The sequence below is a fragment of the Chenopodium quinoa genome, unplaced genomic scaffold (genome assembly GCF_001683475.1).
Source record: "Chenopodium quinoa cultivar QQ74 unplaced genomic scaffold, ASM168347v1, whole genome shotgun sequence".
In the NCBI taxonomy this organism is placed as follows: Eukaryota; Viridiplantae; Streptophyta; class Magnoliopsida; order Caryophyllales; family Amaranthaceae; genus Chenopodium; species Chenopodium quinoa.
In genome coordinates this window covers 1,122,673-1,149,409 of record NW_018745684.1, presented here as the reverse complement: position 1 = coordinate 1,149,409, position 26,737 = coordinate 1,122,673, and the positions used below count along the sequence as shown (strand labels likewise).

Sequence of the window (26,737 nt, the reverse complement as noted above, 5' to 3'; positions counted from 1 at the left end):
AATTTATGCAACAACCGCAGCATGAACCTTGGGACACAGCATTCCGTACAGTTCAATATTTGAAGGGTTGTCCGGGACAAGGAATTCTTTTGATTGCAGATTGTGATCTACAATTGACTTGATGGTGTAATGGGCTTGTTGTCCACTTACGAGACGGTTGTTGTCAGATTGGTAACACACTGTTTCAAAATCTTCCGCAGAGGCGGAGTATCGCTCCATGGCAGCAATTACTTCGGAAATGAAGTGGCTCAAGGCTTTGCTTACTAGCTTAGGGGTGGCACATCCCCGAGCAATGAATCTCTTTTGTGACAGTCAGTCGGCTTTGCACATTGCGCAAAGTCCGGTCTTCCATGAATGTACAAAACACATATGAGGTGGATTGTCATTATGTTCGTGATGCCATTCAAGATGGCACTATTCGTACATCGCATGTCGAACGGATGAACAACTTGCGGGCATCTTTACAAAAGCCTTGAGGAAACGATAATTTTTTGTACTTACTTGACAAGTTGGGCATTTGTGAATTGCATGCTCCAACTTAAGGGGTTGGTATTAGGCCTTAATATTTAGTCGGTAATTATGTTTAGGCTATTGTATTTTAGGTCCCTATAGTGTTAATACTAGCTTGTATATAATCTCTTCTATACTGATGAATGAAAGCTAAGGAAAATTAAATCCTTGACAAAGGTCATTTTTTGAATGGAATTCACATTTCGTGCATACAGGAAAGTATCACCTTTGAATCTTTATTTTGACTATCCGGTCAAAAATAATTTTATACATCCTCTGTTTTCTTTTAAATGCAACACACCTTTTTGACATGCTTTTTTAGGAGGTGATTCGAATAGGTAAACGAGCTACATTATCAAAATAATTTTAACACCACGATTAGAGCGGGAAGGGTTACCTAATATGTGTATAAATTATTTTGATTAACTTGTCCGTTTACCTACTCTAATCACCTCCTAAAAAAGCGCGAAAAAAGGTGTGTTGCATTTAAAAGAAAACGGAGGAAGTATCTTGTAAGAGAAATCAATATTGTTAGAATTTTTTTTTTTTTTAGGGCAATATTGTTAGAACTTGATCCCTATATAACCTTTTGATATTTAGAATATCTCTTAAAAGTTATATGTATCCTATCTAACTTTTTTGGTAAACAAGAGTGAAGGATACCTCAAGTGGTTAGAGCTTCCTACCCAATTCTAGAGGATCGTAGGATCGATTCTCATCATCTACCCTTGTGGCTCTCTAGTCTTTACACACACACACACACACACACACACACACACAAAAAAACTTATTTTGGTACGCAATAATGAATTAGGTTTGGCCCAAGATCCTACTATTTAGTACTTCCTCTGTTTTTTTTAAATGCAACACACCTTTGACACGCTTTTTTACGAGTTGATTAGAGTAGGCAAACAAGCGAATTTAACAAAATAATTTTACCACTATAATTAGAAAAGGGTTAGTTACTACGAGTATAAATTATATTGATTAATTTTTTCGTTTACATTAAGATCTCTTCCTCAAAGTGCGTGTCGAAGAGGTGTGTTGCATTTAAAAGAAAATAGAGGAAGTATATTCGTATACCCTGAGCACCTTCATTGCACACAACACGATGTAATTAGTAGGATCCAAACTCTTTAACTTCAAGATGAATAGCCAAATGCCGTACCACTTACCACCTGTATCAAATCTACATATAGTTGATTGTAAATTTTGTGGCCTTAGCTTGTTCAATTACTTGACCATCAACATAAAACTTACCACTAAACCAAATAACCAAATATTGTTATCCCTATTGCCAAGGATTCCGGTATGTAGTTTTAGACACTTTGTCCCTTCATTTGGGGTTTGGAGTGTTTGCCCCATATCTCATTTTGAGTCACTCTTTAAAAATTGCCCCATATCTTATTTTGAGTCACTCTTTACAAATTGCCCCGTATACCGAACAAAAGAGAATGGAGGGAGTATAATGATATCGGGTCAAAAAATAAAAAATCACGAAGGCTGAGTAACATTGTGTGGTCTATAGCAAAGTTGTAAGGCCCAACTCCCAAGGCCCTAAAAAACACAACTGACAAAAGACGAACGATAGCCAGATCGACCCTCGCTCTCAACGCTGCCTCATTGCTGCCGGCACAATCCTCGCCGGCACCACCGTTGCCGTCGCTTTTCCGGAAAGTCTCTTTTATCTACTCTGTCATTGCTTTTATTTTTTTTTTTATTTTTTTTGTTTATATTCTTCCATTCGTTACTTCACTGGAAATTTGCCTTTGTGTTTGATGATTAATGAACAACAAACTATAGCATAATCAACAAATTTGTGGCAGCAATTCGTTTATAAAATTGTATAATCCAGAGACTTTTACCACCATTTCGTATTTATTAATATTATTTCGCGCAGTTGCTATTTATCTTCCTTTATTTTTAATCAATTGTTGTTCAAGGTAGTGTATAATTGAAGAACCCTTGAATAATCGAGGAAATTGTGACATTAATTGATTACTTGTTTCTCGTTATTATATAGTGTGTTATGATTATTAGTTTGGTATATATATTAATACATGATTTTGTAATAGACTAATTGTTGATTAATGAATGATTGTTGTTCATGGTAGCATGTTTGTTCATGTAATCATGTGTTTTAACAAATATCTTTAGTGATAACTTTTGGTTAATTCTACCTGCATTATTGCAATAACAGTTTATTATCGTAAATCGCGGTTACACCCTCATCAATGGAGTCACTAATCCTTCAACTTCACGACATATCTGCTGTTAAATTTGACAACTTCAAGCTAAAATCCGGTATAGCCTCTCCAGTCTATATAGACCTCCGCTTAATTGTGTCCTACCCTAAACTCCTCTCTCAAATCTCCCAAACCCTCATTTCTGCCGTTGGCTCTGCCTCGCCCCCTGCATCCTTTGATGTCATCTGTGGTGTCCCTTACACTGCCCTTCCTATTGCCACTGGAGTTTCCATAGCTAACAACATTCCTATGCTCATGCGCCGTAAAGAGGTTAAATCATATGGAACTGGCAAAGCCATTGAAGGTGTTTTTCGTCCCTCCCAAACTTGCCTCGTTATTGAAGACCTTGTTACTAGTGGTGCATCTGTTCTTGAGACAGCTGCTCCATTGAGAGATTTTGGCCTCAAGGTTACTGATGCTGTTGTTTTGATTGATAGGTGAGCTCTTTCTAAAGAAAATAATAACAAAATGGGATAAGAAGATTTCTTAACTTCGTGTGGATATTAGTTGTCATATACCTTTTTGGACCGTCCCTATTTAGCTGCAACATTCGGACACAAAGTATCCTTTGTGTCACGGTTTTTCTAACTTGTGCCAGTGACGTTTGTGACAGCTAAATTGGGACAGAGGGAGTACTTTGTATATTTCCTTTAGCCATGTTATATAAGGGAAAAGTAGACTATAAATTTTGTTAATGGCTAATGTACATGGATGTTGGCGTATTAGGGAACAGGGAGGAAGAGAGAATTTGGCAGAAAATGGCATAAGATTGCACTCCTTGTTGAAGCTGAGTGAGATGGTTGGAGTTTTGAGGAGGTTGGGTAAGGTGGAAAAAGAAACAGAGAATATGGTGTTGAAGTTTATCAGGGATAATAAGGTTTCTGTGCCAAATTTGGGAAAAGAGAGAGTCGGGGGATCACACATGGCCTACGGGGAGAGGGCCAAGTTAGCTAAAAATGAAACTGGTAGGAGATTGTTTGAGATAATGGTAAACAAGAAGACGAATTTGTGCTTGGCTGCTGATGTTGGTACAGCTGCTGAGTTACTAGACCTGGCTGATAAGGTGACAATTTCTAGCTTTTGCATATATTTGAACTCTAAAGCTAACACCCTACATTAGTACATTTTTCTTATGTAGTCTAGGGTGGATTAAACGTTAAGTCGTAAATAAATGCCAGTAGCTGTATTTTAATCTTAATAGTAAAGAATTTTTCATACTTAGGTATTTAGCAATCTCTAAGGCCATGCTTATAGTCATTTTACTTGACCTGTTTGCTCACTGTGTTGTAGGTAGGACCAGAAATCTGCTTGCTGAAAACTCATGTTGATATATTGCCTGATTTCACCCCAGACTTTGGTACAAAACTTCGATCGGTATGTTTTGATCAATCTTCATTATTTATCCTAGTTTTATACATTTTTTCCCCCCACATACCATAACTCAGTAACCTGTTCCCACATATCCATGCGATTGTGCCTATGTGAACCATGTTGACTTCATGAGATACACAATACACCTCATTGAAGCTCATGAAGAAGTCTTCCGTTAAAAGGACCAGCTGCATTAGTTTTTGCCCTTTTGCTATGGAATTGACTTCAAAAATTTCTATTTCTGTTTTCCACATTTTGGTGCTTAAAATCTTATCATGACTTTTAAACTTTTTTTGCATTATGTGTGCCACATCTTGTTTCTCATGCAACTGTTTCGTCACTTTGGTAAATGAATTTGACAGATTGCAGACAAGCACAATTTTCTTATTTTTGAAGATCGTAAATTTGCTGACATTGGCAACACTGTAACTATGCAATATGAAGGGTAATAGACCAAATTGTTTTACAGTAAGTTTTTTCAGTCTTCTTCTTTCACTTGCCTCCTCTGAGCTTATCACTTTTCTTGTTTCAGGGGTGTTTATCACATTTTGGATTGGGCTGACATTGTCAATGCTCACATTATATCTGGCCCTGGGATTGTGGATGGTCTAAAATTGAAGGTATGCTTTATAGAATATGATTATTTAGAATGTCTTACTTTCTAAACTGAGAGAATATTTCAACTCTTAAATCTCAGGGCTTGCCTCGTGGCAGGGGGCTCTTGCTGTTGGCTGAAATGAGCTCTGCTGGTAACCTTGCTAGAGGAGATTACACAGCAGCAGCGGCAAAGATCGCTGAGGATCACTCAGATTTTGTCATAGGTTTCATCTCGGTTAATCCAGCATCTTGGAAATGTGGACTCGTCAACCCAGCCCTTATTCATGCTACACCTGGAGTTCAAATGGTGATTGGTGGTGATGCCCTTGGACAGCAGTACAACACTCCGTATTCAGTATGCTACTTTTTTTTTCCCTAATTACTCAATTTTGGGTACAGATTGTTCGAATAGCTACTGATATGTTAATTACGGTCTGAAATGTTGAGAGAGTATTATCTTCTAAATTAGAATTAGTACTAGCAAATTTAGATGACTGAAGTGTTGCCTGTTGTGCCAAAAGTATTCCTATGTATATCCAGCTGCTTTATTTGTAAGACCATGTGTTTGATATAAATTGGTTACATTGTTGCAGGTTATTTATGATAGAGGTAGTGACATAATAATTGTTGGTCGTGGGATCACTAAAGCAGCGAATCCCAGAGAGGCTGCTTGTGAATATCGGTGTCAAGGATGGAATGCATATTTGGCCAATGCACATGAGATAAACAGGTATGTTTGTAGTTTCTCAGTTTCGCATTACTTTGGGCTAACTTTTATAATAGCATAGCCATTAATATTATTTATGGAAGATCTGGAAAGTTCTATACACATTGGTTTAACAACAGGGTTCAAATCTGTTCTAGGCTTCTAGTTAGGCAATAGATTTGGCTAAGTGTTCCATAGCTTCTGTTTTGTTTTCACGAGTGATAGTTGACAATTGCAGCACCAAAAAAGAGGATCTGGACTGGTAAATGTGAGATTTTGAGCGTTGAAGTGGATGGAGTTTGGAAAAGGAGAAGTAAAAGGGAGAGGCTGGAAATCTAGTATTGGCTGGGTGGTTGAAGAAAAGGGAAGTAAACTTGAACTTTTGTAGGGTCAGAAAGAGTATTTTGTCTTCCTCCATTGCAGACTGAAATGAAGGCCATCTTAAAAAGAATGAAAGATGCTGCAGGTTTAATAAAAGAAGTGGTAGTTCGAATCAACTCGTAGGAAGCAATAAGAGCACTCAAATCAAATTACCCCCAAAAGCTGATGAACCAATAATACGCTTAGTGACAGAGTTAGAAGACTTGCTTATTCTTCTGGTTGTTTCTGCTGCTCAAAAGTAATAAGCTGTTATGGCTGATGAACCAACAAGCTCAATCTAGTGATTATGACTAGAGAACGGGAGTTAGTTGTCTCGCTTTTTCATGTGTTGTCCCCGAAAGAAATAAAGAATCCAAATGTAATCAGTTTGGTTTGTGTGCATATGTCTCATTGTGACGATTCGATTACCAATTTACCATCATGAAGTATTTACTTATGAAAAATCAGGTAGTAATACTACATTTTATGAAATTGGATACATTTTGTTGCTACGTCACAGAATTAAATGTTGTAAGCTGCAATTAGTGATTAAAATTTCAATTCTTTGAATTTAAGGAGTTGGATGTAAACATGGATTGTATAGTTTCAAGTTCTTAATCATCGGGCATGTCTTTGTCCAAATATTCGTTTCCAAATGCTAAAACTTTCCTTGTCATTATGTCAATGATGTTATGATTCCCATTATTATTTTTTTGTAATCTTCTATACACTGTCAAGTGGAAGCACGGACAGATAACTCCATAAAGCTTCTAATTCAACTTTCATGAATTTTGTTGAACTAAAATGTCTAAATACGACACTTAGCTCAACTTTTTAAAATCTTGTTTTGGCAACATATGGAATAATTGTTTGTTTGATTGACATAAAAAATACGAGTAATAAAGTAATACGGAGTAATATTTTAAAAAAGAACCTCAAATAACCATCAAAACACCATATACCCCACCTTTTCAACCTCCTCAAACACTTCCAATCTCAAATTCTCAACAAACCCACAACAAATCCAGAAAATGACAGATCCCGTCGACACCCTCCACCTTCCACCACCGGAATACACCGCCTCCGACGATCCACTAACCAACCTCTCAACGATCCGCAACCGAGTTGACTCACTGAGTCACATCCTATCCAACTCGGTCAACGGCACCGCCCCAATCTCAATAGACCAATCAAACACAATCTCCGCCGAGCTAACCGCCGCCATCCACTCCGTCGTCATCAACGGCGCCGCCCTCCTCACCGCCGCCACCTCATCCTCCCCGACCCACGTGGACGGCGACGATCTTGAGATCGTGGAGCTAGACTTGATGGAATTAACGGCTGAACACTCCCACACGTGTCAAGTTTGCGGGAAAGGATTCAAGCGAGACGCCAACCTACGGATGCATATGCGAGCTCATGGTGACAAGTATAAGAACATCGAGTCTTTATCGAAGCCGGATAAACACAAATACTCCGACATTTATGGTCGGAATACGAGGTTCTCATGTCCTTATGCCGGCTGTATCAGGAACAAAAGACACAAGGAGTTCAGACCGTTGAAATCGGTAATTTGTGTGAAGAATCATTTTAAGAGGAGTCATTGTCCCAAGAAGTTTCCGTGTCTTCGGTGTAAGAAGAAGCGGTTTTCGGTGTTGGCGGATTTGAAGTGTCATATGAAGAACTGTGTAGCGGCGACAGCGGTGGTGGTGGTGGAGGTGGAGGAGGAGACTTCTAAGTGTTCGTGTGGGAGGATGTTTTCGAGAAAAGACGAGTTGTTCGAGCATATGTCATTGTTTGAAGGGCATATGCCAGTTGCTGAAGACAATAATAAGTTTGATGTTTTAGAGGAAGTACAGGATGATTTCGGATTCGGATTGATTGAGGGTGATCAATGTTTGCAAGATATGGATTGTTTGTGGTCTTCATTTGAGGAGGAGGGTTTGCTCCGTTTTTGATGATTTTGTTGTGTTGCTCCTAATTTTTACTCTTTTTTTATGATTATTACTCAAATTATAGTTATACTACGTACTTATTTAGTTATTTTCCCTCCTTGAATGGGGTTGAAATTATTTTTATGTATTCGATTATTTTGGAGGTTAAGGAGAAATCTTTTAAATTATCGACTTTCGTATCTAATTTATTCTATTTTTATTGACATGAGCTTTTTTAATCTAATACACGTAAGGTCGGTCAATTACCCCTTTTAATGAAATGTACGGATATTTCAATTGACACTTTGACTCGAACTAAAGAGCTTGGAGATATTTCTATTGAAAAGGAGGCTTCATGTTATACATGAGGGTTTTTGAAACTAAGCCTACTAAGGCTTTTAGGCAATATGATCATCAAACTCGTCATATACGGCATCAGCATGGGATCGTATTAGCTGACGGCTGACGCCATTGTTGATGCATCTCTTCTGCTACGGGAAAAATATTCAAGTATAGTTCCTTTCATTTGAATGACAAGTTCTAATGTTTCCCAGACAACCACCTAGGTCAACCTCACATACTATTCACTTTTGTTCTTCATTCATTCATGCCAACTGGTTTTCTTGGTACATTTTCCTACCTATATTGGTTTGAATTTATTAAATTCATAGAAAAGATATACTTCATATTCAACTAAACTGATATTCAACCTTTTAATTTTAACTACATTAACATTTAGCATTTAGCTATTCTTTTTGTGAGACCTCCCCTGTTTCTGCTGGAACAAATATTCTTTTCCATCTTCGGTATTATACTATACTATTTACTAAATCACTCATGTTAATCCTCTAATAAAACTCTGGTACTCCGACACAGACACTACTTAACTACTACAACATAACTACGTAACTCATAACAATATTTGAAATGCTGACTTGTCAAATTCAATGATTTCAGGAAGGAGTGAATGAATGATATACCATTATATCACGAGAATGTTATTGCATAAAAACTTCTGAAACTCTAAATTTCAATTCAACTAATTTGATTCTTTGCATAACCCGTGAATTCATAGAGAAAATTCAACCTGATTTTTCCTGTAAACATGCATATATATACACACACGTACGCACACATGCATATACTCATCCTTCAATTACAATTACAACTTCATAGAAAATTTATCAATCAAATTTACCCGTAGTCCAAAAATCAACCGAAAATAAACAAAATATGTCGATTTCCTTAGAAGCATTGGCAATGGCAGGAGAAGATTATGCTAGCTTTGGCTTAGAAACTGAAGAATGGGAGCGCGCCGACTTAGAGGAAACACCAGACCACCTCCTGGCTGCTGAAGATGAGCAACAATATTGCAGTTTCTTTAATTGCAATAACGCTAATGATAAGAAGAAATTTGAAGTATCGAGAGGCAACTCTAAGTTAAGAGTGTTAATAATGATAATTACAGCTATTACTAGGCTAACGATGCTCATAAGAGTGGACAACATCTTGTGAGATAATTATCTCTATAATGCGTTTCCCCATGTTTTGTTCAAGCTAAGCTAACATGAGTTAAGGATTGCAACTCAAGCTGGCCTAAGGTTTGCTGTAATACCTTGTTAATATAACTTTTGTGAATTGATAAAGCATTTCTTGATTTTTACACCACTCATTCATTCTTTTTTGTTTGTCCCACATGCCTTTTTTGCACAATATCCGTTTTATATTTTGAACATAATCAATATCTTCTACATAAGGGTGCTAATCGAGTTGACCAGCTCGTTAGCAACTCGGACTCGACTCGATCAAAACTCGACTCGAGTTGGCTTGACTCAAATTCGACTCGACTCGAGAGGTTGACGAGCATGAGTTGAGCAAGCTCTAACTCGACTCGATAAGCTCGTGAGCAACTCGATAATATATTTTATTAATATAGAATTTACAAACAAAGTTATTATTATGAACAAATTTGACACTTATTAATTAAGAGTTAATTTATATTATAAAAAAAAAGAGTAAATCTTTAATAGTAAATAAAATAATTAAGAGAAAACTATATAAAGTGAATACAAACAATAAAGGACTATAATTTTAGAAGGGCCAAAATTTTAACGAGCAGATCATGGGCTACTCGACTCGACTCGAAACTTTAACGAGCACATAAAAAAAGTTTTCGAGTCGAGTCGAGCACCCCTTAGCTCGTGATTGACTCGCTCGATTGGCACCCTTACTTCTACTTAAGCAATATAGAAAAATATGAAATATTAAAAATGATATTTAAATTCTTCAAAATGTTTAACAAGATTCCATATGATTATGTTTTCCTTATCATTAACTAAGACATCTCTAATTCTTATGATTCCAATTAATTTAAGTTTTGAACCTAAGAGACACAATCTAGATCCACTTTAGTTTTGGGATAATTGTCCCAAATTAAAATTGATCCAAAATAGTGTATTATACTTTGAATTTTAGAGAATTTTATACTTTCTTAGACTCGAATATGATAGAGAATGAGATGATTCCCTTAGATCTCATGAAGTCATGAGACCCCGGAAGGCCATTTAGGTGGTTAAGATCATCTGCTTTTTCTATTAAAATTGTATCAATTTAGCTAGTTACGACTTACGAACGTGATTCTTGTCATTAACCGAAGACCATCCCGATAATTTGTGTGATCGATTAGTTGTCATCTGGGACTTTGCGCAGTGCATCCCTCACCTTTACTCGTGTTTTTAACACTAGGTCTTGAATTCTCCAAAATATTTAGATTTTGTGTTGGTCCATGGGAACAACATTTTATGACCGTGGAGGCATCCCTTACAATTCTGTGCATTTTCGACACTGCGTCTTATAACCTCTGAAATTGGTTCGAATTCATGTATTATAACCTTTAAATTTGACTTCTAAAAAACATTTTTTGACTGAACAAGATTATGTATCAAGGTGGTTCCTGTGTTTCCTTAAAGGCCACGGAAAGCTTACTTTCATAGATAAATGAAGTTAAAGGAAGATAATTCCTTGAATTATACCCTAATTAACTTAACCTTTGTCTAAATATCACATGCATAGATTTTTATTGATTCTCTTATTTGTTTTTAAAGTTTTAATTAGTTGTACATCACCTTTATTATGATGCTAGCTGCCTAGCCTAGCTCCTGCCTTCAACGTTATACTTGTGATTGCCAAAAACCAGCGGCACCAACTGTTTAAAACCACGGTTTTTATTTCCAAATCAATCTAGATGCACAACAAACATAATACGTAAGAATATAATTCAAGTTGAAAAGTGGATGCTTTTGTTGAAAAATGCCTAGATTCTCTAGGGTGGCAAGATTCCTCAATTAGAGGTGGGAGGTTCATTATTTATTGGCATTAGGTTCATTATTTATTGGCATTAGTTATTTGACAATTAGTTAATTTACACTCTTTTAAAACCAGTAAGATTATAACCTATTATATAGACTTTTTGCAATTTATCATTTGTGATTTTCATAACTTTTGGTTTCAATTTTTTTTTTTAATAAAATAATGGTTTCACTTGCAAAACCAAAATTAAGATTTATTTACATTATGATTATAAACCTATAATTACTAAAACACCGAACATCAGAAGAATAGAATATATTTTTTACTCCGTATTTTCTTCCTCAACAAATCTTATGAGAAAATATTGCAAAAACATTAAATTTATAGTATGATTCTTCAAATAAATAAGGATTCACTCCTTGAAATAGAAAAGCTAGGCATAGAAAATTTGAAACAAAATGAATAAAAAATAATAATGGAACAACATAGTTAGTTTGTGAAAGACAGTGACCCAAAAATAGCCAATACATAGTCATACTAGAGTTTAGTATCAATTATTCAATTGCAAGACAAGAGATGGGAAAAAAAAGGGGTAAATCATATACCCATCTCTCTGTCTCTCATTGGATAATAAATGGATAATGTATGCTTCCAAAAGTTTTAAACTTCTGCCAAAATACATGGAAAAATGGAAAGGATAAGCTGCTTTTCTCAATAATTAGGGTATGGCTCATCCAGCAGTAATTTGGTAAGAAATTTATGGTACACAAAATATCTTTTACAAGAGAATACGTGGCGAGGATTTATTTATTTTTGTACAATTCTAAAATAATAATGTGTCAGTTTAGAGTGATGCAAGAAAGTTCATATATTAACTTACTAAACCAAGAAAAAGGATTACGGAGTATTATTTTGGGACAATTTGAGATAGATACTTCTCGTTTGATAAGGTTACTCACTCAATTTAGAGATAATAGTCGGTTATTCAAACCACTTGTAATTAAGAATACTTCTCAGTAATAGTCGGACTCTTCATACTTAATACTTATAGTAATGTTTGAATCTTGTTGCTTTGGATAACCTACATTCAACTCCCATCGACATCAGTGGCGGACCCAGGAATTTCGTGGCGCACCCAGGAATTTCCGACTGGTGAGTCACAATCGATAATCAAATATGTAAAAATTTTTTTTTACCAAACAACCAAATAATAGTACTAAAAAAATACATCCAAATATTCAAACAATACAAAATACAACCAATAGGCAGCATCCTTTTCCACACTATACTCAAGCCAAGTCCAAGTACCAAACCACTTAGCACAAAAGCGACGGTTTTTGCCAAAAATAGAAGTTTGAGGAAATACAAAGTCTTTGGGCTGACAAGGCTTTCTTTGAATGTAAATTCTTCTCACTAAATCTCTATCATCTTTATGAAATTCACTCATCTTTCTCCTCTTTCCTGGATCTTGTGGAAGATTAGCAAATTCATGTTCACTTAATCTTTCATCAAAGATTGGGGCATTAGGAGAACATTGGTCTTGTTCATTTTGAGGGGAATTTTAAGTTGAATAATGAGATGGAGATGAATGTTGTTCACTTTCTTGAGGTTGAGATATAGTTTGTTCATTTTGTGTTGGATGTGGAAGAGAAGTTGGAGTAGGATTCTTTTTAGCAAAAAAGCTAGTAATGTTTTGCATTTCATTTGGAATGCGTTTTCTCTTCATTCTGAAATTACAAGACTAAAATTAACAAACTAATAACTAACAAGCTAATAAACACCCTAACTACTGTTCTCCGTGTAATAACAGTTTAAACAATTTACAGCAACAATCACAAGAAAAAACTTAAGAATGATTTAAGGTTTATGTAACCACAATTCAGACACTGTTTTACAATTCCTGAATCCGCCTAGTCTATACGGAACTTCCAGCCGAATATGCGACTAGCACCACTAACCAGTCCACACTGTAATCTAATTATAAATTTATAATCCTCCTTACACTAATAGCTGTCTTATACAATGTCCGGCATCACATAAAATAATAAGTTCAATTTAACAGTCAAAACACAAATAATGCAAATTCAATGAACATTCATCGTATATACTAATTTTAAGCAACAAGTAATGCAAATTTGATCAGAAATTCACACACAAAAAAAAAAGAATAAATTGATGATTACCTTGCCAGACGGCAGACGCTGATTGAGGCGAGTAGGCGGAGCAGCAGGGCCAACAGCAGGGCCAGCACTGGAGGCGACGAGGCGTGAGCGTGAGCCGATGAGCGAAGAGGAAGCGTTAACTACAAATCAACCAAAGTTTAAACCAAAGTTTAATAAAATTAACTAATTAGACTGAATTAAATTGAAGATAAGAAATTAAAAATAAAAATTAGAAATCAACTTACTAGTGAATTAGCAATTGCGTCGAAGCGATTGCGAAGAGGCGAAGAGCAGGGACCACAGAGACGGAGCAGGAAAGCATCAAGCAGGCAAGCAACAGAGGCAGAGCAGGCGACTGGAGGGTGGCTGGGTGGAGGCAGTCTGGTGAAGATGAAGCGAAGAGGAAGTCAAGAGGCGAAGAGGGAAGAGCAGCTGAGGAGGCAGTGGGCTAGGGCTTGAGGAAGTGTCGGGAAGTTAGATTTTTTTTTTATTTTTTATTTTTTAAAAAAAAAACTTAAAATTTTTTTTGGGCCCTGGTGAGTCATTTAGGCCCAGTCCGCCACTGATCGACATAGGTATCACTATCGATTTCGATTTCGGTTGCCAGCAACACAAGTAGACACAATTGGTATAGCCGTATAAGCTAAATATAGCAAAGGATAAGCTTCTATATATGGAAGAAGAGTAAGCTTAATTGCCTATATTAAGTCACAAAAATGGTTTAAACGTATCAATATGTCTAATGTCTAATGTCTAATATTAGGTTCACGGATATATAGTTATAACATGAAATATCTAATAGTAGTAATAAAAACCAGAAAAGGTGTAACTACTAAGTGCAAAATTAAAACAGCTTCCTTTTTACAAAGTGGTTTTTCAATTACCTTAAATGCAATGAATGCATACATTCACCATTTGCCCCCCTTATCCTTCTTCCTCCTTATAAATGTATCCAACAATCTTGCATTCCAGGATATCAGTGATCATAAAATATCTTCAAAGAATACAAAGCTAAAATAACAGATAGAAAGAGCAAGAGCGAGAGAGGTTCCGAGGTTTAGTCATGTCGATTGATGCATTAGCCATGGCAGGTGTAGATTACAAAGAAAGTGGCATCAGCTTTAGAGAGATGGAGTTTAGAGACATGGAATCCATACCAAAATATCTTCTAGCAGAGAATGAGTTCGGTAACAAGAAAGATGAGAAGAAGCGTGTAGTGGCAACTATGCTTCAACCAGATAGAAAGCAAAACAATGCGAAAATCCAACCTTGGAGGAAGGTATCAACTAGTAGAAGCTCTGGATGAAGAACCACAAAATCTATAGCCCTTCTTAAATCCTACGACAAAGGGGAGGGGCGGCAGAGTGGAGGCCTAACAAGATGCAGAGTACATAGTATTAGTAAGCTAATAACTACAATGATCTGAGTTTTCTATTTTGCTTTTCATAACTCTTCCATGTAATTGTGTAACTAAATCTTGCAGAAATGTGAAAATATGATCAATTAATTCCTAGAAGACATCCCCATCCTAAGCACCCATCAATATTCAATTGTGTAAAGAAGAGTGATCAAATTATCAAGCAGCAAAATTATTATATAAAAAAAAAAAAAAAATTATACTTCACCAGCAACATCAGCAATCATATTCATAAGACAAGCAGTCATCAGATAGCAATTTATGTAATTCCAGAGTATCCAGACTCTCCATTTGCCTTGCCAACTTATTCAAGGAGGATTCGCAAAATGATTACCACTCAAGATTTCGTGCAACATAAAGCAATCTCTCAGAAAAAAAACCTAGTTGATCCCAGGATTGGATCGAAAAGGGAAAAAAAAAAAGAAAAAAAAAAAAAAAAAGAAAGTCATAGGTGCTGTTGTTCAAAACTAACCTCCTACTCGGTCACGAAAATCCCAGAATACTGCTACATATAACAAGCATATTAAAAAAAAAAAAAATGCCCTGGGACTGGACTTAGAAGCCCGATCTCTGGAAGTGTTGATCATTGCAAGCAATCTGTTCAAGAAAACTCGAGTTTATACAGAGATTGGATTGGAAATATAAAATCCGAGGTCCTGATGCCCAAAACTAGCCTCCTATTCAGTCAGAAAAATCCTAGGATACCTTTTCATATAGAAAATATCAAGAAATTGCCCTGGGACAGGACTAAGAAGCCCGATCCCTGGAAGTGTTATATCATTGCTCCATTTCTCATACCTTCAGAAAGGAGGCATCAGTGAAGCATAAACAAAAGCTGAAACCATTCAATAATTGTATTGCCCAAGCCTTCTAACAGTTGCTTTGGAATTCTGAAAGCATACATCACTCAAGGTTTTCCCTGAGATTCTCACACACTAATAAGAAGAAGAGGTGCTATTGGCTATATACACACAGCAGAATATAAATCAGGAATGCCAATGTAACAATTCCAAAATCTGCACATAATTTCTTTTAACAAGGCAAGGAAGAAAATCTATAGCAGGCTAAACTACTTCTATTAAGGAGGTAAAGACAAAGCAAGCAATTTTAATGATTCTACAATAGGGACCCAAGGATACCTCCATCATTAGTCCTATCTTCCACCGGACAACTCAATAGCATCCTGATTATGAATAGAATCGTCACCCCAGTCGAATCTTCTATGCATTCTTTCATGTTCTTGCCTGCGAGTGACTTCCACAGTCTGCCATTCCTCCCATCTTGCAGCAAGACCCTCTCCTTCAAGCATCCGCACCACCTCTGACATTGCTGGGCGTTCTTCTGGTGAAGCTTGAGTACATAACAATGCAACTTGGATCATCATCTCCACTTCTTGAATGTCATAATTCTTATTCAGATTTTTATCAACAATTGCATCTAATCTTTTTTCTCTTTGCAGCTTCTTAACCTGTGATCATTCAAAAGAACAAGAATTAAAATTAAAGTAATCTGAATCCATTAAAAAAATTAAAAAAAATTTTTAAAAAAAAAAAGAAAAAAAAGGAGGAAGGATAAAAGATAAGAGAAAAAGAAAAGGAAATCAAAAGCATATGGAAGAGATCAATGTGAGATCCTCATTGAAGGGTACAAAACTACTAACACTAATATCATCACATAGACACACCTTCTATCCCAAATAGATTTAAATTTTTTAGTAAAGATCTCAGCCAAGGGTGCCAGTGAGCTTTCAGGATAATAAGTACAAATGATGGATTAATATAATTGTCAGATTAGATATGTGCCAAATTTCATGTTAAGATAGGTAAATTAAAAAATTGTCAATACTCGTACTATTAAATGAACTACATAAAAGGACATCACCTAAGAGATGAATGCTTTCAGTAAATCTTACATGATCAAGCAATAAGACGTCATCTTCTTCTTCCAAACGTGAAAAATCGATGGCCCGTTGACCTGTCACAAGCTCTAGCAGCATAATTCCATAACCAAAGACATCTGTCCTCTCTGAGGACTTCCCAGTGGACAAGTACTCAGGTGCTATGTGACCCATTGTTCCGCGCACCTGAGTGGTCACGTTAGTTTTCCTAACATCTACCAGTTTTGCTAAGCCAAAATCACCCACTACTGCTTCAAAGTCTTCATCTAGCAATACATTAGCAGCCTTAACATCACGATGAATGATCTTAGGGTTGCAGTGTTCATGCAGATATTCTAGTCCACGTGCAGTGCCCAAAGCTATTCGTTTTCGTGTAGGCCAATCTACAATAGACTCTCCAGGTTTCAACTCTGTAGAGAAATTGACCAGATAATAGCATGTTACAGATCATAAAAATAGCAGCGAAGGTATACAATTGGCACATTAAGACAACATACAAATACAGAAAATTCATTTTTTTAATCCCATTATCAAGGCAAGAGATAACATTTTAAGAAGGCCATTTCAGTGGTAATCTTGTACAGCAATTGAAAGTAGCTCCAATATGGAAAATAAGGCCAGCAGGATTAGAGTCGGATAAGTTAACACTCATGACTTTTAACTTCTAACCCTATTGGTACATTGATGATTTACAAATAGAATACAAAAGCTATCAATATTATTAAAAAATGCGTAGGGAGCTTCAGCTAAGTTTAAAGAATAATCTAGGGGTTGGAGGTACCTTCTAAAAATAGTTCAAAATTTGTTTTTCCAAGATAATATGCACCAAAAAGGCAAATATACTTTACACTATTTTTAAAATTGTCCCTATAAAACTTGGGACAACTTTAAAACAAGTTAACAGTGGAATTACTTTAAGAAGATAAGTGAAACTTAAAATTAATCATGCCAACCAACTCTCCCCCTCCAAAAAGTAATATTCATTAATTAAAAAAAAATTAAGAAGAATAAAGAATGAAAGAACGGAAAGGGGGGAAAATAGAGGTGAATTGGTTACTGAAGGTGTTCAAGTTTCTTTGACTCAAAGTTTAATTAAGAGTTGAGAAACTATCACTTATATAGTTATATCACAAAGGAAGGGAATATTACCCCGTAAACGATAAGCTACACTAAGGTTTTGCATGAATGGATACACCAATAGTCTCTCTGTTGGTGTAGTGCAGAACCCTATTAAACGTAATAGATTCCTATGTACAGCAACACTTATCATCTCAACTTCACGCTGAAAAGCTGCATCTCCTCCAGGGCTCTCATAGTCAGTTAATCGTTTCACTGCAACCTTTGTATTGTCGCCTAGCACACCTTTGTAAACCTTGCCAAAACCTCCTTGACCAAGAACATTTTTCTCACAGAAATTGTCTGTTGCTATCTGCAGCTCCCTATAAGCGAATCGTTTCAGCTGCCCAAATGCAATTGTACGATCAACTTCACCTAAATATAATCACAAACACAAAAAATTATATAAGTTCATGAGCGCATCAGTTCTATTGCCAATTTCCCATACAGATTAAAGGCTTGTTTGGTTAACATAGGAATTAAATTCCTATGTTAATTTGTATTTAATGGGAATTTATTTTCTTCATACAATTCCTAGGAATAGCCATAAGTTGTTTGGTTCTCATAAATGATTTTGTAATTCATAGGAATTTTGAGTGACCAAGGAGGAGGTAGGTAATTAACTTCCTATGTTTTGTGGGAAGTCATAATTCCCATGAATTTCCAATTCCTCCATTTTCACATTTTGTTGTTAACCAAATAACTACCCCCATTTGCAAATTCCCAGGAATTTTCATTTCCCACGTTTTTGAAGATTAACCAAACAATGCCTAATAATCTGCATCGTTATGTATAATGAGGCTTCAGATGTAAAAACAGGCACATTCAAACTTTTCAAAAACGTGGTTCTTTAAAGCATAATTATCAAGCTATAGATTAAACTTATCACTCAATTGTAATAGACTAACCTAAGGAGGAGTAGTATGGGTATTCTAGTAATATTAGTTTACTAAGTTAGTATTCCTTAGTATAAATAGAGAGGGAGGGGAAAAAATGGTAGGCAGAAATTTGTATTGAAGGGAAACCTTAGAGAGTCATGGCCTAAAGCCACTTTGAGAGTGATAGCCTAAAGCTATTAGTCTATACTTTTGTAAACCTTTTGCCATTTTCAATCAATATTCAAGCTTTAATCTTTATTTACTTGCATTATTAAATCAAAAAAATATAAACCCAGAAAATCAGTTCATTACAGACTCAATCCTCAATTTGACTGACAAAACGATAGATAGAAATGAAACATAACCTTCTTAGTGTAAAACTAACCAACTGTATGTCTATATCCAACAAAGTAGAAATTAATAACTTGGAACTCCTAACTTTTCTTTTACAAATCTAATGGTCATGATAGGTTCTCAATTTTCACTTAAGGAGTGGTTCTCATGAGATCCTCATTTTCATATCTATGTGATCGCTTGGTGAATATCTATGTGATCATGGGAGGTTGAATCGATGTGGATCAGCCCAATGATGTACGAGTATACAACAAATACCACTCAATACCCATCAAACTGATGATAAAATTGGCAGATGTCAAATATACATAGTAATACTTCAAAATAATTTGACTATGAGAAATACCTATAAGACAAATTAACACACCTTTGAAAGAAACCTTAAGAATTAAAGAAAAGTGAGCAACTAAAAGGGAGATTCATGAAACCTGCAACATCAACATAGACTTCACGCCTGTATCTTGTAATTCTACTCTTGCAAATGAAAAACAGCACACATCCAACCAGTATTATACCAATAAGCCCTCCAACTACTCCAACTATAACTCCAACTTTTGTTTTATTCGAAGAACCTGTCAACACAAAACAGTATCAGTTCAAAGCAATAGCTTCTTAACTATAATTCAGGAGTTGGCAAATTTGAAATACATAAGTACAAACACAATCATCAAATTATAGCAAATGTACAAGAACCATCATACCTTCACTATTAGCTTCAGCTACACAAGGATGGCGAAGATCTCTACCACAGCTCAATTGATTCCCTGAGAAACTGCAATCAGGGAAACAAAAGATGATAACTACAAAAGAGCGTACATCTATGCTGCTTATCCATCCATTCCTTATTTGTCTATCATTGGTACTTTTTCCGCATTACTTAAACAGTGAACAAGTAAAAAAAATATCCAGTCATTCATTATAAAGAAAGAATTAGAGATCATACTTGTATTGAGAGATTTGAAAGAGCTTCTGAGGAATTGGGCCACTGAGTTGATTTGAAGAGAGCTGGCTGTAACAACATTTACAGGTTTGTCAGACACAAAAGGTAGCTACTTCTAGCAATAACTCAAATCTTATATCCTTATTTCCAAGTCCCAACAAATTTGGGAAGGGGTTGAAATGAGAATATAAATCGGTATTTAATTATTTATAAAACAGTTATTGAATTTTTCCACATACAGGCTAATTAAGTTATCAAGGGAAGCCAGCGAGTCAGGGATAGTCCCAGAGAGATTGTTATAGCTCAAAGTCCTGCATCAAGAAAGGTAATTATAAAAAAAAAAAAAATAAAAAAAAAAAAGAAGAGGAGAAAAAGATTTTATCATATTCAATACAGATGTAGCATTATCTCAAGACAAAACAGCAAAGATGGTACTACTCACAAATATTTAAGATTTTTAAGATTACCGAGGGAGGATGGTATTTCACCAGTAAAACGATTATTCTCTAAATCCAGGCTTGTTAGACTTGACAAATTTCCAAGTTCCTTAGGAATTTTGCCAGTAATAGCATTCCCTTGCAGAGACCTACATAATCAATGCATCCAACTTACCAAGGAAGGCAAACAGGTAGCTTAAATGCTAAGAAATATAAATTGAACATTAGGAAATGATGAGTGCTATTCTAAAAACATGCTTTCAAATTTGATATCAAATCCAGAACTTCAACATTAATCAAATCCTAGATATATTTTAAAATATCCTATCACCATTCCCTAAATCTAAAGATGACATTTGAATTGATGATTCGCCTTCTGTAATAGCTCATAAGATACTTAGATTATTATCTTATCAGTAACACAAAACAGGTGAACAGAAGTTTGAGAATCTTTTCCTAGGTGACTATGTTTTGGCATGCTAACTGACAAACATAAGTTATACAACAAGATTACATATTATATTTTGAAGGGATCAAGATTACATAATGAATGTCAGTTTAAATTTTTCTAAAAAGAAAACCGTTTCAGATGTACAGAGATATGAGATATATCTTCCATAAAACAAAAGCCTCATTAGTGGGTAGGTATGTACAGAAAAGAACATAATGAAAAGTTACACCTACAGCGTTGAAAGAGTCTTCAGAGTGCCGACTTTAGGTGACAATGATCCAGATAATCCCATGGAAGACAATGTCCTGTGACCAAATAACAAAATGAGCCTTCTATAATGATCGACGTGCATGCATAGGGTAATAATGTAGAAGATGCATCAAAAGTACTTACACAGAAATAACATTGTTACTGGGGTCGCACATAACATTTGACCAAGTGCAAGGATTAACCATATTGGGTTTCCAATCACGCAGCTGATTGTCTGAAGCCTGCAATGATTGTTTCACTGCATATAGCGCCACGCCTTAAAACAGAAAATAGCATCAGTAATGATCAAAGTTTGATTAATCACAATATTAAGAACGCTACGCAACATACTGACTGCATTGATTACAATATCAGTATCCAATCTACCCCTAATGCCTCTCAAATTGATATTATCCAATCGGAGTAATAGTCAAGAGGCTAATACCTTGAAAATCGGCCAAACCGCAAGGAAGCAAACAAACGAAGGCCAGAACAGCAAAAAAAAACTCCATCACTGATGCCACCAGGTCCAGCTACTAATCCTCTAAAAGTCAATCACACAAGTATCCAATGGAACAGCATTCCTGTGACAATACTAAATCAAATCATTACAAAGATCCTGGGCCGAAGATAATTGGTCGCTTCATTTATTAACTAGAAGCAACAAATTTTACATATGACATACACATTCCTCATCTAGTAGATTTCAGTTTCACATATTTTTTTTTTTCAGAATTTTCGCATTTTTGCCTTGATTCTCCTCAACCTAATTTCTTTCATCAATCTCTATCACTCTCTTATGAACTCAATTACCCAAGTTTCATAGCTACCAAAAGTTTAAGATTCAAGAATTTATCCCCAGTTCCTATCAAATCACTCAACAAACAGTCTAAGAAAAGTTCAACTACCAAGGTTTTACCACCATTGACCAAATTCCCGCATCTTTGACCTACCAAACTTAATTTCCAATTAATACAAAAAATTAAACCACCCAAATCCGTAAAGTTTACATCTTTTTAGCACTAATCACACAACTAACTCAAACCAATTAATTTAAATTCAAGATGCTTTGATCCAAGTCAAACTTTCTGGGTACTAAGCAATTATTCAATTTAATTTCCAACCCAAACATCAGAATTTTAAGCACAAAAACAAACATTTCCCAGAACCCCACTAGTAACCACTTCAAGTTTGAAACCGCTTACCACAAATCAAATGAAACACAAGTTGAGATCAGATAAAGAATAACCGGAAAATTGATAAGATCAAATTCATGAAATTAAGCATAAGAAATTAAGTAGACATCTTCAAAAATACCCAGAACAAAAAAAAAAAAAAAGGAGAAATTAATTAGTATAGTAATTACCTGAGTATAGAGAAGATGAATTATGTCTGTTGTACTATAAAGAAGAGGGTTGATTTCTTTCTGACCCAAAAGGAAAGAAGAATTAAAAAAGCGATTTTTTAATTTGGGATGGAGGGTGGGAAGAAGAAGAGAATGTTCTGCTTCTTCTGAAATCTGACTGGCAAATGTTTTATGCAAAACAGGATTAGGGCGTATGATATTGTCTGTAATTATATTATTAGGGTGCTGTTAAAATGGGATTAGGCCAACACTTTGTAATAATTGCGCTTTCCACTCTCACTCAGTCTCGCGGTTAGTCTTCGGCAAGGAGAGAGAGAGTGAAGGGCTTGTAGTAAGGTGTTGTCGCTCATTTTTTTAGAGTGGAAAAATTACCAATGCAAGTTGTCCCCCATGCATTGTTTTCGAGAGGTAAATCAGGCGGCGGATTTTAGGTTTGATTTTTTGTCATTTTGCAAAGTAATATATACGAAGTAGTATAAGTAAATGTGATTTTCATTTGATTACGAGTATATATCATTTTTGCATCGTACGAGTTAAAACTAGTCCACTCGTCATAGTTACTTAATAAAATGCATATTAAAGTACATATAATAATGTGTTGGATTCCGTAGATATACTAGTGTTGTCTATCTCCAAAGAGTGATATTTCACAGGAGTATGCGAGATTTCAGAAAACGTTGCAATAGTATTGACTGTTGAGTAAAACATGAATTCTCAAACATCTTCCACGCTGGATCTCCCACCTATGTTTTGTCGTACTTCAACGTACTATTTAAATGGCTTCAACGACTCAACATGATGGACTCATTCTACACGTGCCTACGATCTCACTACTGTACTACTAGTCTACATACACATGTAGCCATAGATTATAGATTTGGAGCTATTGAAAACAAATTCAGCTCAACATCACATTAATTTGATCCATAATTCAATCTATATGGGGTACAATTATCTATCATGAGATTCATGACTATTCAAATTCAAAATGACTCGATTCGATTTAGTAACTCTACATATTCTTATGATCAAATCATCTCGTCAAAAAAATATGATCAAATCACTAAGGCACCTTGTGAAAAATCGTAAAATAGAAGCTTGTATAGATATATAGTATTGAAATTACACTATTACCTGATGACATACTTTATATTATGCAATTATACATCTAAAACAATGGCCATACCATGCACGGAACTTTCCAAACTTATAATTCTACGCTCATGTTAACAAAAATATCTTAATTAATTTGGACTTGTCATTTTATATAAACTTGTAATTATGTATAAGCTTATATCTATTCAAATTTATTTATATTGACTTATCTAAAATAAGTCAAATAGTTGAATACAAAAACTCTTAACATTCAAAAGCATGTTGCTATGAGACCATGATAGATGACTCAAGCAAGCAAAATTACTTGTATAATCAACGATTGATTCTCAAAAGTTAAAAAAAAGCAGTCAAAAATTGACAAATTGGCGCACTCTAATATTGATGAGTCTTGTGTGGCCAGCATGCCTAAAGATAGGCAAGAAGTCACGACTGTCTTTAGTCCAGCCACAAAAATTAGAGAGATTAGTCAACGATACAATGCATGGCCATCGCATACATAATTAATTACTACTCCGTACCATTTTTTAAATTTGATTGTTTATGTTCATACTAATGTGATTGACATGAAAATCAACATTGTAATATCTGTACGAGTTCTTGTAATATTATCATCATTCATCATATATAATATAACATAAAACCAATCCATCTGTTGTGACTACTCCGTATTTTAAGAAATAAATCACTGGCGTCACTTGTCACGCTTCTTTAAATGATCTAGTTTTTATTCAAGTTTTTTTTATGACTTATTTTTTTAATGGTGAAAATAACGGTCTTACTAATCTAGAACTCCTTACGGATCAAACCGACCTAACCACCTAGATTAACATGAGCTAGACAATTTGGGTGAGTGGGGGAAAAGGTAAGGGAATTGTTCCCCCAAATTGCCCCTAGAGGAAATTGAACCTTCATTCTATTGATTAGAATGTGCTCTCTTATCCACAAGTTAAGCCTAACTTGGTAATTTGAATTTAATTAGTGATGAACAGTGATATATGACACTTGTTACAATACTTATCGATTATTTGCAATAGATTTTTTGCTCGGCCAAAGAGAGATAAACACATCATTACAAGAATTGTACTAGTAATGGACTTAGTAGATTGTGGAATTGCTATGCTCCTTAATAATCCCCCTAAAGCTAATTCCATACACAATGCTTGGTTTATAGAGAAAAAGACCATAAGCCCAAATGCTAGTACATTTTAGTTGAAATTAGTGACTTTTTTTGAGTAGTAACCTTTTTTGTTATTGGACTGAATCATATTACATATTGGACTTAGTCAATATGGGCTGGTACAAGATCATAGCAAAATTAACCATGGCCCAGTTCAACTGTACTTTTTAACACTATTGGGCCTTGATTGCATACGTGAATTTCAATTAGCTCGCCCCTAAGAGAAAGAGAGTATTCCAAAAAAAGTTGCTAAGTTTAGATACCCAACTTTGATTCTCATTTGACAAAAAGTGTGGACCCCTTATCAATATTATAATAAATTTAGTAATTTATTTAAATTTAAAATTTTTGTTTTGAAAAACTTACAATATGAATTTAGTGGGTTATAAATTGATAGTGACATTAGTATACTTTAGAGAGTCTCACAATTGAAAAATTAGACTTTACATGACATGAGTTTTTAAATTGAAAAGTGGGTTGGGTATCACCATTAAAGGTAAAAAACAACTCATTTTGTATTTCAATACTCAAAGTTGGGTCTCACTAATAGAGATGATTTAATAACCAGTTAAAATGTTAGGTGTCCTAAACTCATTTTTTAATTTTAATTTTTTATGTGGTAGTTGGCCCTCCCAACTGCTCACTTAAATTGGGTCCCATTGATATCAATAATAGAAGAATAAATATTCTTAAACTTTTACAGGTGTATCTATATTGCTACAAGTCTTACAATAATACAATCCTAACAACTTAACAAGTCCTAGTATTAGTCAATATTTGGTCGTTTTCATTCCAAAAACTTTGTTATTGTAAAAATTAGTAATTATTTACCATTTTGGCATGTTGGCAAGCTTCATGGCCTTTTCCCTGATTTTGTTTACCATTATAGTATTAGTTTAGTTTGATAGAGGAAGTACACACAAATTTTCTAAAAAGTGAGTGTACGTTAATTTTTTGTAAGACAGATTAAAGTTATCATAAGAGTATTTAAAGTTATCCTTTATATTACAAAAGTTTATATTTTTCTAATAATAAATTTTATCTGGCGAGTGTACGTTAATTTATTGTAAGACAAGTTAAAGTTATCATAAAAGTATTTAAAGTTACCCTTTATACTACAAAAGTTTATATTTTTCTAATAATAAATTTTATCTTACAAAAAAACTTATAAATTTACAATGTATTCGAATAATCATATTAGCTTTCATAGTATGTAATCATGAATCTATAAGAAATTATACATTAAAATAAAATTCAAACCAACGACAAATTAAAAATTATCCTTTAAGTGGTCAAAGTTACCATAAAAATAGTTAAAGTTACCTTCAAATTAATCATCTTACAATAAAATTAACGTAAACCCGCCTTACACAAAACTTATTATACAAAGTGTCGGAGTATATAGTTATCTTCTACGGAGTAGTATCTTCGGGTATCTAAAATATTATTGTTTTATGCGTACAATAAATTATCTTAGATATTAAATTATTTTAAGTATCTTTTGATTCATGTACTATGTATATTATTCAATGAATAATTGAGATTGTATAGATTTACCTTTCATAACTTCATATATATTTTTTTTCTTAAGAAAAAAAAAATCTCATGAATATAATTGACAATTACTTTCCATTTTCTTTCATATTCACTACATAATCATATTCCAAAAATTATATAAAAATTCATGAAAGGCGAGACAAAAACTATTGAATCAAATACTCTATAATTCAACTCAATTTAACTCTTCGATAAACCCACGAAAAATGGTGGTTGACAGGATTTGAACCCATGGCCATAATGATAAAATCAAATAGTGACCATTGCTTTGAAATTATCGACATATAAGTTGAATTTAAACAATGTAGAATCAATAATAAATTTAGATATACTAACGGTTAGACAATCAAAATGAATACAATATCTTTCATATCTCCATATAACTAAAAGCTAATTCTAGGTAGGTTCATTAAAAACACATTTACAATTTTTTCTTCATATTAGTTGCCTATCTAGCTTGTTAGGCTTAGGCACAAGTCTTTTTCATTTTTAATTTACTTTCACGAGCTTTAACAAGTATTTATGACATTATAAATATAAATGTACAATGATTATGATATGAAAATTTCTCTAACTTAAAAGACAAT

At 34.6% G+C, this 26,737-nt stretch overlaps 3 protein-coding genes across 8 annotated transcripts; 2 read left to right on the top strand and 1 right to left on the bottom strand.

The window, feature by feature from the left end:
* The first annotated feature begins 1,864 nt into the window (after positions 1 to 1,864).
* Positions 1,865 to 6,469, top strand: LOC110717364 (uridine 5'-monophosphate synthase-like). 2 transcript variants are annotated; one of them, XM_021896037.1, is made up of 9 exons: positions 1,866 to 2,183; positions 2,711 to 3,193; positions 3,483 to 3,819; positions 4,047 to 4,130; positions 4,490 to 4,572; positions 4,660 to 4,747; positions 4,825 to 5,079; positions 5,318 to 5,454; positions 5,669 to 6,469. In XM_021896037.1, exons 2-9 carry the CDS (start codon positions 2,745 to 2,747, stop codon positions 5,694 to 5,696), a joined length of 1,461 nt encoding a protein of 486 aa, XP_021751729.1. In that variant the 5' UTR covers positions 1,866 to 2,183; positions 2,711 to 2,744; the 3' UTR covers positions 5,697 to 6,469. The 2 variants fall into 2 exon arrangements, with proteins under 2 accessions (XP_021751728.1, XP_021751729.1); XM_021896036.1 differs by having other exon boundaries at positions 1,865 to 3,193.
* A 224-nt stretch (positions 6,470 to 6,693) lies between these two features.
* On the top strand, positions 6,694 to 7,944 carry LOC110717365 (zinc finger protein STOP1 homolog). Its single transcript, XM_021896038.1, has one exon. The coding sequence runs from the start codon at positions 6,822 to 6,824 to the stop codon at positions 7,746 to 7,748; it is 927 nt and encodes a 308-aa protein (XP_021751730.1). The 5' UTR covers positions 6,694 to 6,821; the 3' UTR covers positions 7,749 to 7,944.
* A 4,315-nt stretch (positions 7,945 to 12,259) lies between these two features.
* On the bottom strand, positions 12,260 to 22,683 carry LOC110718223 (probable LRR receptor-like serine/threonine-protein kinase At5g10290). 5 transcript variants are annotated; one of them, XR_002510870.1, is made up of 15 exons: positions 22,301 to 22,683; positions 21,380 to 21,518; positions 21,079 to 21,211; positions 20,919 to 20,990; positions 20,240 to 20,383; positions 20,037 to 20,108; positions 19,801 to 19,866; positions 19,559 to 19,629; positions 19,286 to 19,429; positions 17,659 to 18,000; positions 16,525 to 16,919; positions 15,752 to 16,080; positions 14,080 to 14,567; positions 13,441 to 13,576; positions 12,260 to 13,335 (listed from the first exon to the last, which is right to left on the bottom strand). XR_002510870.1 is itself a non-coding variant. In XM_021897034.1 (12 exons), exons 2-12 carry the CDS (start codon positions 21,444 to 21,446, stop codon positions 15,766 to 15,768), a joined length of 1,821 nt encoding a protein of 606 aa, XP_021752726.1. In that variant the 5' UTR covers positions 21,447 to 21,529; positions 22,301 to 22,682; the 3' UTR covers positions 15,431 to 15,765. The 5 variants fall into 5 exon arrangements, 3 of the variants coding, with proteins under 3 accessions (XP_021752726.1, XP_021752725.1, XP_021752727.1); XR_002510871.1 differs by lacking the exon at positions 14,080 to 14,567; XM_021897034.1 differs by lacking the exons at positions 12,260 to 13,335; positions 13,441 to 13,576; positions 14,080 to 14,567 and having other exon boundaries at positions 15,431 to 16,080; positions 21,380 to 21,529; positions 22,301 to 22,682.
* Between the last annotated feature and the right edge of the window lie 4,054 nt (positions 22,684 to 26,737).